This window comes from Lygodium microphyllum, chromosome 5 (genome assembly GCF_053477565.2).
Source record: "Lygodium microphyllum isolate KBCC chromosome 5, Lygodium_microphyllum_v1.1.10, whole genome shotgun sequence".
In the NCBI taxonomy this organism is placed as follows: domain Eukaryota; kingdom Viridiplantae; phylum Streptophyta; class Polypodiopsida; order Schizaeales; family Lygodiaceae; genus Lygodium; species Lygodium microphyllum.
The window spans coordinates 27437228-27451439 of NC_141139.1; the positions used below are offsets into that span (position 1 = coordinate 27437228).

The 14212-nt window shown below is 39.2% G+C and overlaps 1 protein-coding gene across 3 annotated transcripts in view; it reads right to left on the minus strand.

The window, feature by feature from the left end:
• LOC148035637 (RNA-binding ASCH domain protein) overlaps window positions 1-8471 on the minus strand; it is a 73028-nt gene extending 64557 nt beyond the window's left edge. The window contains exons 1-4 of one of the 3 annotated variants that reach the window (XM_087677630.1): window positions 8238-8471; window positions 7634-7756; window positions 7485-7552; window positions 7320-7370 (exon numbers count right to left, since the gene is read on the minus strand). In XM_087677630.1, coding sequence (XP_087533756.1) covers window positions 7320-7370; window positions 7485-7552; window positions 7634-7756; window positions 8238-8376 — 381 coding nt within the window. In that variant the 5' untranslated portion in view covers window positions 8377-8471. Of the gene's footprint in view, window positions 1-7319; window positions 7371-7484; window positions 7553-7633; window positions 7787-8237 lie in introns of all 3 variants that reach the window. The other 2 variants (XM_087677629.1, XM_087677631.1) reach the window with 2 other exon arrangements.
• Between the last annotated feature and the right edge of the window lie 5741 nt (window positions 8472-14212).

Here is a 14212-nt window from a genome sequence, read left to right on the forward strand (position 1 = left end):
CTATCAATATGGTTTATCACACTGAGTTGGATGCCATAAAAGAGCAATATGTTGCTAATTCAAACTTTGCTAATGTTTATGATCAGCTTTGCAATGGCCAAAGGCATGGACACTTTGTGTAAGAGATGGATTTCTAATGATACATGGACGACTATGTGTTACAAAGCAATTAAGGCCTAGAGTTATCACTAAAAGTCATGCTCCTCTGTATGCAGGACATAGAGGTATTGATGCCATGGTCAAGGCAATGCAGCATTTCTTTTATTGGCCAACTTTGAGGTATGATGTAGAACAGTTTGTTAAGACATGCATCGTATGCCAGAACGTACAGCATGATAGGCAAAAGATGCTAGGTTTGTTGCAGCCCTTGCGTATTCCAAATACGCCTTGGCAGAGCATTGCAATGGACTTTATTTTTGAGCTTCCTACGACACCTACAAGGAATGATGGGATATGGACTATCATTTGCAAGTTTAGCAAACAACCCCATTTCATTCTGATGAGGAAGAAAATAAAGGTTAATCATATGGCACCATTGTTTTTGCAGCACATCTTTAAGTATCATGGTATGCCAGAGTCGATCGTTAGTGATCGAGACCCCTGGATGACCAGTTTATTTTGAAACGGCTTGTTTGAGAATATGGATACCATGCTGAAATTCTCATTATCCTTCCATCCGCAAACAGATGGTTAGTCTCAGGAAGCGAATTCCACAGTGTTAGATCTTTTGAGCTGCTATGTTTCAAACCACAAGACACAGTGGAAGTAGTATTTACCCTTAGTTGAGTTTACTTACAACAACACAATGCATAGTTTTACGGGCAAAGCTCCATTTAAGGTGGTAGAGGGTGGTAAGAAAGTACCCCTATTTTAAACACAAAAGATAAGATCTTTGAGTTTGATCGCTGTGTGGAAAGCATGGATGCACCTTATTAAAAGGTTAATGCACTTCAAAGAACACAGGATAAGTAAAAGAGAGCAGCTGATCGTCATAGGCGTGCTTTGCACTTTGCAAAGGGCGATTATGTATTGCTGCGATTTGAAAAGGCACGCCTAAAAAAGATCAAAAGAAAGAGAAAAATTGTATCCGAAATTGAGTATGAGATACTATGGGCCCTTCCAGGTGTTGGAGAAGATCAGCGATGTGGCATATCGGCTGAAATTACCTCCACATTGGTGGATACACAATGCCTTCCATGTTAGTTTGTTGAGGCCTTTTCATGGTGATGTGCCAAAGGATATATCTGCTGAAATTCAACGTGAGATTAATAAGCTAGATGAGATTTTGATACTTGAGCAGATTTTGGCACATAAGGAAAGAAAGGTCAAAGGTAAAGTTTCCAAGAGATACTTGGTGAAATTTCAAAATTATTCACCAATGGATGCCAAATGGATGGAAGAGGATGGCTTGGCAGACCATCCTAAGTTGTTGCAGCTTTACCTAGATGCCTATCAGTTAAAGACGACTTTAGTTCGTGCTCCATTAGGAGCAACAAAGCAAAGGTCCGGAGTATTGCCTGATGCTCAAGGGGGAGGTAGCACTTCCCCTCCTCCAGTTATGGACAGCTCTTGTATGTAGTGAATCTCGAATGTATTCAGCACGCATCCAAGGTATTGTGCTGACAATATGTTTGCCATGAGATCACTACTTAGTGTACTAGTCACTGTGAGATGTATGCAAATAAGTATGAGTTTCACCCGACACTGGAACTATACTTTTGCATCAACTTATGATCAATTTAGCATGAATTTTGCCTCAATTTTGAGATAAAATTTCTGATCAGTTTCAGATAAGTTTTTGATCAACTTGAGAACCGTTTATGGTCACTTTTTGGATCAATTGTGCATCAGTTTTTGCACTGATTGCTGGTCAGTTTTTGCAATGAGTATGTGATCAGTTGGGGTCACATTTGCGCCAGTTTGTGATCAATTCTCAGATCAGTAGGTGATTGGTTTATGATCAAATTATGCTCAGTTTTCAATGGTTTACATCTAGTTCCATGGACAACAGCATATGTGATGATGCCATTGATGTTTTAGCCATGGTTTATTCTTGGTTTTCGCTATACTATGGTTTGATTTTACTAGATGAGTTAAGCTCATGAAAAATGGACATGTCACATGATAATCTGGCAATCTTTTTTAGATTATTTGTGAGTCTTATGCTATCTTATATTGGTTGGTAATTTTCAGTATATTTTGGACATAGGAATGGTTGAACAGCAGTGCACAATGTTGTGTTGACTATGATGCCCTATGAAAATTCCAGTGTAGTACTTTACTTTTCATGCATTTGGCAGTGCAATCAAGGACGATTGCAAGGATTCCAAGAGGGAGGGTTGTCATGAGGACATGTATTTTTGAAACCTCACTTAACATGTGGATTAAATTTTAATCGCATGATTAAGTAAATGTTGTACATGTGAGGAGCAACTAGTAGTAAAGTAAATTTACGAGTCGGAGACTCGAAAAAATCACGAGATGTCAAAGGTAAAAGTTGCTATAAAATATGCCACACAAGTACTTGGTGGTATCTAGTGCTAGTTGTTGGCCTAGGTCATCCATTTGGCCATAAGTATCAATTGGTGACACTAAAGAAGTGGCGTTTAATGATACCTAACGCCAATCTGATGGTCAAAGATGGCACAGAGACACTTGGGAATGGAAGTTGCCTAGCCAATTTAATTATTGGCCAGTCAGATTATTTTTCAGGATACCGAAATAATTATTAGACTAATTTTCAGTATTTAAAGGCTGAAAATTAATATTTAATTATGAAACATGCTAGAAAAACCATTTGGGAAGGTTGCCACTTGTCAAAAATGCCCATGCGAGACTGAAAAAAATCTTTAGAGGCTGGAGAGACATTTTTATAAATTCAGCCTGCAAGAGAGAGGGAGGAGAGGCTGTTAGTCTAATTTGCACCCATTGGAGGACCTTCTGAGGCAGCCAGGGGCAAAAGAAGACCAATCAACAGCAGATAACAGCATCTACAAGCTCTTGAGACAAGGTAGCAGCAATAAATGACTGATTTTCTTTAGTTCTTTGCATCTACAAGCTGTTGTGGCAGAGCAGCAACTGCATTTGACTGATTTTCAATTATTCTTCGCGACAAAACTCTAAATGTTCTCTCTCTGCAGCTTTCCCTCTCATCTACCAGCCATTTCACAGCTTTGTTCCGAAGATCTCAGCATTTGGACCCTTGGAGGCTGAGAAATTTCAGATTTCTCTACTGTAAACCATAATCTGTGTGACAGAAATTAGAGTTTAATACTAGCCTCAAGAAGCGTGCCAAAAATGGAAGCTGCAAGACTTGGATTCAACAGGACTGAAGCTGTTTTTAGCCTATTCAAGCGGAGGAACTAGCAAATAATTGAATTTGGGGCATTTTCCATCTTCATCAAAGCAAGTGAAGACCAATTGATTGCCCGAATCAAGGGGCAAATCGGATTGATTCATCACAACAAGGGGAGTTGGAATACTGAAAGGGATTGGGAGAATCCCATTGTAAATCAACTTCTTCTTCAATAAAGCTAAAGAAATACCGAAAGGAGCTCCAATTTTGGGGCCAATCAGGAGTACATTGTCAAAGATCAATAGGTAAATTTGTATTTTCAGATTTGCATTAACTATTTGCTGCTATAATTAAGTTGTAATCAAGGATTTACCACTAATCCACGGAAGGAAGGCTGGTTACAAGTATATTCAACTCTCACATATGATTATGAGAATTTTTCAGCCTAATCAAACTATGAAATCCAAATTCAATCATATGGAGTCCAAATTTGACCGAGCGGTAGCAACAATTAATAATTGGGATGTACAATTGTCAAGTGCTCAGCCCACCAATGACCCTTTTCCTAGATACAACCCTATGGTTATGGTCCGTTCTACAAGGAATGCTATTCTCAACCCACTCTAATACCACAGAGAGTGGAGTGTTGTTGTCAGCCCATTCATGAAGAATATGGAAGATTTCAATATGATAAAAGTGAATCAACAAGGTTATAAAGATAGTTATGATGGCCATAATTCTTTTGGTCAGAGTCTCAAACTTCTTGTAGGCAACACTCTTATGAGGATGGATCTTTTTATTGTCATCCTTCTTATGAACAGCCATCTTTTGGGCAATGTAAGTATGGACAGCCTTTCTATTATGAGCCACATTCATATAAACAGACCTATGGATATGAAAGATGATTTTGATTATCAACATGCATGTGGACAATTCTATGGTGAGCAATATTCCTATGGACAATCCTATCGTGGTCAACATTCATTTGCGCAGCCCTATGGAAACACTCTTTTCATTTGATCCAGATGGCTATTATATGCATGTGATGCATGTATTTTCATTTGACCCAAGTGGTAGTGAAAAGATAAAAGCCTTCATGGTTGACACTTATGATGCGTATGATTACTACGATTATCTTTACATCCAAGAACATTCCGCCATTTCATGAAGACGTGAAGCTCTCACCCATAGGCAAAGGAACTAGCTCCCGAGTAGCATTTTTCACCAAAAAATCCATCTTTGACTACACAACCTTCTTCCACTTATGACTATCATCCCTAGTCATAGCATCTCTTTAAAACAGCCCCAAAACAGTCCCATAAGCCAAACCCTAATTTGGGAGAATCTACTCATCTATAAATATACAAGCTACCCACCATTTTGCCCTATCCCCTGTCTTGTGGGTTCCAGCCACCATCAATCTTTCCTCCACTGGCTATCCAACCCATCACGACTACTGCTACATTATCAACAACCCCTAGCACGGTATCCACTACTACCAGCTACTGTTTCCAACTATTCGCCCTGCTGTCCAGCCACTTCCAATGTGTGATGCAGCTTGCATTTACTACAGCGGTGGCCCAGTCAACATTGTCTTCACCTTCCTCTGATGTCGCCTAGCTTCCTACAACCTCCAATGATCAGTTGTCATTACCTTCAAGCGGTTACATCGCTGTGTTTATCAATTCTACCCCAAAGACTACTACATTTTGGTTTCCAACCTGTTGCCTTCCACTTCCAATATAATCTCAACTCCGAGTACTATGGTTAAAGTACTTGGGCTCCGTGTCTGATGGATGTCACACTCTGACTACTCCCTCGACCCACTTCCACAAGAGCTCTGCCCTTGCGCATTTTGTACATTACTTTCTTTATGGACAATGTTCATTCATTTACTTTAGAGTACATTTTCTTTTGTATTGGTATTTTTTGCATTTTACATTTTGCCTTTTGTGTTTTGTATTTTGAGTCTTGCATTTTTGCATTTTGCGTTTATGTTTAAGTTATTTGTATTTCAATCATGGTCATATACTCTTGCATTTTCAGCATATCTTCACAACATTCATTACAACCCCTCCTTCTCAAGCTCTTTTTCCATTTTAAGAACAAGAACTAGCCATATGGATGTATTTCTATTCATCAATGGAGAAAGGCTGATTTTTCCTCTTTCTATTCTCATCTTGTAAAGAAATCAGTTGTTTTTTCTGTATAGGAAGTAATACATGTATGCATATACATCTTTACATGATCTTGTGAGAGTGAGAACTACTACTCCTCACGATGTGGCTGAGCATATCTCCACAACATTCATTACAGCCCCTCTTTCTCAAGCTCTTCTTCCATTTTAAGAACAAGAGCTAGCCATATGGATGTATTTCTATTCATCAATGGAGAAAGGCTGATTTTTCCTCTTTCTATTCTCATCTTGTAAAGAAATCAGTTGTTTTTTCTGTATAGGAAGTAATGCATGTGTGCATATACATGTTTACATAATCTTGTGAGAGTGAGAACTATTTCTCCTCTTGTTCTAGCTAATTGCAATTGAGCTCTTTCTTAAAGCACTTGGATTGAGCAAAAATGAATTCCTTCAGGGAGGTTACTCATCTTTAACCCTAAATTTTGTCTCCATTACTTTTATGTTTCCATGGCTGTAATTTTCTGAATAATTGTCATATTCAACTTTAATTATTTGTTTTGTTCATTTCTTGAAATATTAAGTCTCCAGAACAAACAAATATTATAATTTTTCAGCATACTACGTTGTTGCGGGCATTTACACAAATGGTCAAGGAATCAAATTACGGTGAGGAAGCCATAAAACAAACTAGTGTTGCGATAATTAAATCTAAAATGGGAGGATGGAATAGAAAAAAACTAAAGTTCCCTCTCAAATGAAAGTGTGGAAGAGGCATAATAGCCTAGGAATCTGAGAAGTTAGAAGTTAGATTGTGTCCTCTTCCCATGCCTTGTTTGATCACAAAAAATCTATGATCTTTCCCTCAAGACCACCTCTACTCTGATACAATGCAACAAAATGGTAGGGCTTGCAGAGAGAAAACACAAACATATACAGCCACAACTAGGAAAGTCAGAGAATGAATGAAATACAATGGGGTAGTTGAAAGAGCAGAGACTGTCCAACAACCAGTGTCCCTTGAGAGAACAGGCTGAGGGACAGACATTGAGTGCAGCAATCCACCAACATTGATGAAGAATCTAACGGAGAGGACTAACCAGGGCAGCGAGCTGAATGTCGAAAGACAGTAGTGTCTAGGGCTTGAACAAGAAGAATGCAGCAATGTACTACTTGGCGACAACCTCTGGGTGAAGAAGACAGCAACTAGTTTGAAAAAACACAGAAACCAAGAGCTGTACCCAATCAAAACACATCCAGTTATGAAGTGGAGTAGTAGGTCATCAACTTTGAAGAGATGAAATGTAGCTCGGGGGGCAATCCAGCAGCAAGGGCAGCAGCTTCCAATAGCAGAGCAGCAGTACCAGCAGCAGGGTCAGTAACTGGCTGGGTAGTGTGGAGCCACCAAAATATCAGCAGCAGGTCCTGATGAGGCTCATGGCAGCAAGGGGAGATTAAATCTGGTACTGAAAGTGAGGAAATGGAACAATCAAGTGAGTCAGTGGGGTATGCCTACAGCATGTCCATTTATAGGAGATTTTTGGGCATACATCCTACTACCGAATAAAATAAATTAACCTTTGCAAGATTTTTTTGGGGCTGTTTTTGTGGAGTTGAATTAGGCCAAAATGCATGATAATTTGTCTGATATTTAAGGCCTTAAATTTTACTTGATCAACACAGAGAGCCATTTCCAACTCTCCAATGTCTATAAAAGGGAATGAGCTCCTCATCAAAGTTCAAAAATTACCAATACAGATCCAGCTGCAAACAAACCAGCTTAAGATGACAATAATGGGCAAAATCAACACTTGACTTCATTAGCAGCATAATACAAACTTGTGTTTAGTGCTGACATATGAGAGAAACCATAAAAACAAAACTGAAAACCTGTGGGTCCTCACAGAGCCAACAAAAGTCTGTTTGACCCTCCAAACGCACCTGTACAAGATGGCTCATTTAAGAGATTCATAGCAGCAGCTTGGCATAGGATGGAAGGTTTTGTAATTTATAGATGCAAAAAACATAATGCCACAAACATAGATTGATTCTTACTCCTTGTGACAAGTCTTCCCAGCATACAAGCTCCTCTAGTTTGACACACCCAACTACCTGTACACAACCTTCAAAAGGACATGTTATTAACAACTGAAGCTTGCAAATGCATATATTATTTATAAGTACAGGCATAAGAACCATCTCACCTAAAAGCACAGACACAGGGTAGTGCTCAGGAAACTTTATATTGGTCGCTCCATCAACCTTATAAACTTCCCGATAAAAATTCTCCATTGCTTCTATGGTATTTGGGTCAGGAACTTTGGCTGCTGCATGAATCCATAACCGGCCCGAGAGAACTGGACCAAGAGTTTAGCTCAGGCACACCTCTCTCTCTCTCTCAGATGAATTGCAAAAATGTCAAAAAAAGCCTTCAAATTTTACAATAGAAGGTTTAAAACCTTGAGCTTTACAAAATCTTTAGCTAAACACAGGTAATTTGATTCAAAAATCCCTCCAAATTTTTCAGAGAAAAGTTTGTGTATGAAGACACACGCACGCACGCACACACACACACACACTCTCTCTCTCTCTCTCTCTCTCTCTCTCTCTCTCTCTCTCTCTCTCTCTCTCTCTCTCTCTCTCTCTCTCTCTCTCTCTCTCTCTCTCTCTCTCTCTCTCTCTCTCTCTGTGTGTGGCGTGTTTTTAAATTTATTGTTTTCGGGCCAGGGTAAACGCGAAAGGGGGGAAAAAAAGACTGATCTTTAGTGTTAAATCAGCTGTAATTAGATCAGTAGGGACCAAGCTTACTTTCAGCAGGGGCAGGCCAGGAGCGGCCCTCCACTCGCTTGATCCCATGAACGAGCAGAGACGCCCATGGCTGGTGAAGTGTAATACAAGCGTTTGTGTAATTCTTCTGTTGTTGCTGCTGCTGTTTCTGTCGATGCATCCTCGCTCGCTCGCTGTCTGTCAGTAGAGAGATTCTTCACCCCCTGAGATCTAATTCTTCTCTCGGAACGATTTTTGCCGTCATTAAGTCTAAAACGTTAATACCAACATCTTCAGAAAAAATAATTATCGTTTAACAAAAAATATGACCTAACCCTGTTTTTAAAATATTTAATAGTGATTTCTTTAAGGAAATCTGTCATGCTGTTTGTGTTTCACGTTTGTTTTTTTTTTTGTAGCTTGAAAGTGCAAGTTAGAACTTAGAACCACGCCACACTTAGGGCTCTTAGCACCTACACGTGAAGTTACGTGGCCACGTGAAATGGACCATTTTCCATAGTCCACATCAAAACCCTTTGCTTTTCAAACAAATATTGCATTGCAAAACATGCACTCCACTCTACCAAGATGGAGAGCCACTCACCAATATCAAGTGACACAAACAGTAGCTTGAACAACACACCCCTTCAGTCTGTAGAGGTTGATCTCCGTCTATCAGCAATGGCACGAAGGACAAGCTTGACACTTATTAAATTACTGCAAACCATTCTCACAATGCTGACAATGCTTGGCCAAGCTCTTGACATATGTGTTCAAAATGCACATATGTCATCCAAAGACCAAGAAACCAAAGATGACAATGCCTTTCTTCTACAACGACTATTGTCTTTATGGACAATTGTGCCGGTGCCAATAAATGACATTGATGTCTGCGAATAGCCACTTGTTTCATGGTATGTTAAGCTTAGATCTTTGATTAACTAGTGGGATCATTATGTTTCTTTTGCTCATGTGGATGACGCATAATTTCGAGAGGTTTTTCACCTTCCAATTGAATTGTTTGATGTGGTCTGCTCTCTTGTCCGCAATGACTTACGCCAAGGAAGGATTCCATAGTATCTATAAAATGTGCCAAGCAAGGTATTTTCCATACAGTGAAAAGTGGCCATTGCTATTCTTAGGCCGTCATCTAGAATGAGATGCATATATGTCTCTGAGCATTTTGGCTGTAGAGCACTCTATTGTTTCCAAGATTGTAAATGACTTTGCATGTTCCCTGGGAAATAATGGAAGGCATTGCCTACAATGGCCTCAAACACAATCCAAGCTCACTAAGGTGAAGGAGAGGTTTCAAGCCCTCCATTCGTTTCCAAATTGCTACAGTGCTATTGATGCTACTCATCTAAAGCTGGACTTACTTGCCCTTGAGAATGGTGGCAACTAGTACAACCATTATGGATATTATAGCATGATTGTGCAAGGCGTTGTGGATGCCAATATGCATTTTCTCAATGTGAACATTGGGTGGCTAGTATGTGCACACGACACTAGAGTGCTAAGGAACTCCACTTTTTTCAAGCTTTGCCACAGCCAAAGTAGATTGATTGGCTCTCCTTTTGAGTTTGGGGACCTTCAAATTAGGGAATACATTGTTGATGATGGTGGGTATCCCCTTCTTCCATGGTTGATCACACCTTTCAAACGTGACAGGCTAACATAGTCCTCCACAAGGATTGTGGTGGAGCGCACTTTTGGAAGGCTCAAGCAATTCTGGCTCTACCTTGGAAAAACCATTCCAAACCCTAGCTTGCGGTCCTTGCCCAATATTGTAAATGCATGTTGCATCCTTCACAATATATTGATCGACCATGATGAAAAGTGGAAGGCAATGAGCACATGGATTTGAATGATCCACTAGTTGACAATCCCCATCTCTACCACTTCGATTGGGATGATGAGATATTCGTGGTGGCTAGGCAACACAAGGAGGGCAAGGTAATTAGGAATACCCTCATGCAGTATGCCAACATCATGAGGGTTGACTTTGATATTTAGAATATTTGTTGTGCTGAGAAAATTTACTCGCACCAGTGGCTCACAACATTTGTTTCAGGAGCCTTGCATTCTTTAATTTGTCCCTTTGTAGCATGTATTTTTGAGTTTTTTTTGTCTCCAATATAATCACTACTTCATCATTGAATTGCAAGCACATAGCAATGTGAATTCCGTGTTTGGGAATGAAATCAAATTTGTTTGAGGTTGTTCTTCTTCTACAAGTATCAATCATGTATCTAATTCTTCGTGGGTGTGGATCCTATTGACTGACTAACTAGATGTGAACCTAAAGAGGCTAAAATTGGTTTAGGAGCTACCCCATACATACCCATGTGTATTTTAGAGGAACCAATTCAACCACATAAATAAAATGAATGGTCAAGTACAATCAAATGATTAGTGGGTGTACCAATGCATTGTATGTGTGATTTCTACGAACAATGTAGATGTCTTAGAAACGCAAAAAAAGGTGCTTGAATAGTTTTGGTGTTTCTAGGGTTTTTGGGAAATTTTGTGGCTCATCACCTTCTATAAGCCTTGTAAACCTACTAATATCCTAGTCAAGGATTATCATTAATAAATGTTGCAAACAAATTTCTTTAAGTCTTTGTCAAGATGTTATCTTTGCCAAGACTTTTGTATTTATTGTTTTTAAAACTTGAGTCTTCCTTCTTAATGTTGTCCATGGATATATACTAACCTCTAAGTCATGCACCTACTCTCGAATGTTTCTCTAATATGACTTTGCACTAGTAGGAAACTAAAATGCCATCAAAAGACGATGTCAATGTATTATTGGTGTTACAAAACCAAAAATTACTAACATTGTACATGCTAACTAGAATGTAGTGATGGGAATAATGATGAGAAAAAGTTATCAATAAAGGGGTTTATATGATTAAATATTATGTACATGGAATAGTAGGATAACTTGAAACTTGTTTGTAACTTGGATAACAAACCTAAAGATTTCATACTTCCCAATTAATCATGCATCGACAGTCTCCTCGTAAGGTAGAGTGCTTTTTGGACTTTGGAGCTTGGATTTTGAGCATTGATGCTTGCCTTGAATGCATTTTAGAGGCCAAAGGAGGCTGGAAATCATGTATGGCAGCAAAGTTCCAGCCATTTAGTCTCATGTATTGATGTCAAAAGCTGGGGATTTGCTTAAGCTCAAGTCCTGCTTAAGCAGGGGACCTTCTTACAAGAAAAAGCATAGGGACTGCTTGTTGAAGCATAGGGACTTCTTAAGAAGAAGAAGTAAGGCCTTATCAATAAACCTTTGCTTTAGAAAGTACATGGATACAACCTCAATTCCCCACAACATTCAGACATAAGGCATATGTCTTTCTTGTAGTCTACATGCAAGCTCAAATACAAATGTCTCCAGTCCGTATATTGCTCTGCAGACTTTTACAATGGTAGCGATGGTTGAAAACTTGTTAGCTATCACCACATGACACTCAAATCCTATTAAGTTGCAAAGCAACTTCAAATAGATTAGTTGTTCAAATATAAAAGCAACAACATCCTGTGTAGCAAATTCCTTTTATTTTCATATGTACTTCATTAGTAGCAAAAATACATAGACAATATGTGCCTTAGATGGTAGTAGATTTAATGTCAATCATGTAAATGCTATGGGAAAATGTACTAAGTATATGATTCCATGAAAACATATATGCACTTATGCTTCAAATGAAGCAACCATAATACAAGCACTTTAGTTAGACAATAAAAGGGTTGCAAATGACTCAATGTGAACACCAACGAGTAACGTATAGACTGGCCTTGCTCCATCACCTCTAGTTGCCTATCGATGCCATCCTTGCTCCACCATCTCCAACCCATGCATAATGTTGGTAGTCACAACTTTCAGTCCCACATCCACTTCTTGGACCCTTTTGCATCCTCATTTTGGTACTCCTATTTCAGATGTGTTCAATGATGGTCTTGTAGAGTTGGGATCAAGGTCCTTGAGAGACTAAGGTGGTGGTTGCACATCATTTGTAAATGGAGAACAACAAATTCAATTCATGATACAAAAATGATATAATTAAAGTATAGATGCACACGAATGAACATTTAGCACTTGGAGGATCACATGAGTCAATTACAGCTACTAAAGGATCCACGACTCTCTCACATCCAAACTCCCGCTCCATGAATAGGTATAGTTGGCACTCAAAACAAAGGTAGTGAAATTTTTCCTTCTTCCTTTCTTCTAATGTCATCATCCAATGGTTGTTCTTCCCACTGGGGATGTGATGCTCCCAATCTGAGATTTGTTGGTATGCTTGCCAAAGGCACGTCTGCTTTAACAAGGCCCATTTCTAGCCGACCATGAGACCTTTCTCGGCACACTTGTGTGAAACATCCTCCCACTACTCATTTCTAGTTTTTACTTTCTACCTTAAACCACCAAGTACACGTGCATTGTCGAATGCATCGTTGCATTGAATCAAGCAACATGTGGATCTAAAATCCCAATTAAACCTCAGGGTAGAGAGAGACTATGTGTTCTCCTCATCACTTGTTTCAAGTGGTGCAGAGGTAGTTGTGTTACTTTCATCGAGCGTAGCTGTAGGCAACAAATATGTTGTTGCAACTACTATAGTGGTGAAACGAGGATTGGTCAATGGTGGAGATGGGCTAGGAAAATGGGGTGTGGAGTGTTGGCCAATGCACTATCATTTGCAAATATGTTGGTAAAGGCACCAATGTGATGGGGGGGAACGTGCGGAGGCAAATCTGTAGCAATACCATGAATACTACTTGGAATGGCATGGGATCCACTCAGATTTGTTGCCTAAAAGGAGGCTGAAAATTGAATTGGCCTAGGTCGTTGGCCTAGGTCAAATGAGCAATGGACATGTTGGGTGCACAAAAGGGGCAGAAGATGGCAATACATCTAGAAAGGCACTAGTGTAATGAGAGTTGGGGTTTTTTTTTGTGATGTCAATGGTGGGTGAAATGTGGTCATTTGACATGTTGGGGAGGTAGACAAAAGGGACAAAAGAGGAGACCTATATGATGGATAGTTCAGGATGGTCCTTTCAAACTCTTTAAAGCCTCATCAAGATCTTGAGTTAGAGGGACAATGTCTACAGATTCACTTTTGAGAATTTGGTCGAATTGCTCCACTTGCACGGGAGGACATAGCAATGCAATGTTTGAGGGTCGTGCCATTTGGGGGCCTATAAGAAATTGCAAGTGGGAGACGTAAGGACATTTTGCTATGTGGTTAAATAGACCTAAGAACAAATAATGAAACATGATTGTGCATTAATGTTATACTAATAAGTACCAGAGTTGCATAACATATCTCCTTACCTATAAAAAGTAGAAATAACAAGCAAACATATCAATACGATTGTTTAGATACTTGCAAACCTCAAGACACCAAAAATATACCACATTTATGTTTACTTGCAAGACTCATGGAGCACACATCTCAATCATGCAACGAGGTACCCATTACAAGCACAATTTGTGTTGACGAAGTCGGGCACAACCTTTTACCAAAGATGTTGCAATATTCAATAACAATAGAAGGCAACAAAGCATCCAATTTCAATATTCATTACTTAAGGTCACATATAACTTGCTACCAGATTAATTGCAATGCAGTGATGACCACCACACCACTCCGTATTGGACGAATGCATAACGAATAATAGAGATAAGACATTCATCATAGAATCATGTATCAATATTTCCAAAAGTGCTTACCATTAAAAGATTTAGCACTTCTTACTTGAAATGTCATTAACGCCAACATCTCACTCAAGCGAATGCAATGGATCATATAAAAGATGCTTGAACACTTAACCTTCTTAGAGGCAACAGAACTCTTCTATTTGATAACATGACACACTAGTAATGAGTGGAACAATGCACCTAATAACTAGAAGCACATACATATTTTGCAATGTTTAGGTGGGCAAAAGGCATCGTGTTTTGGACCATAATGTAATACACATCACAAATGTTATAGGTGA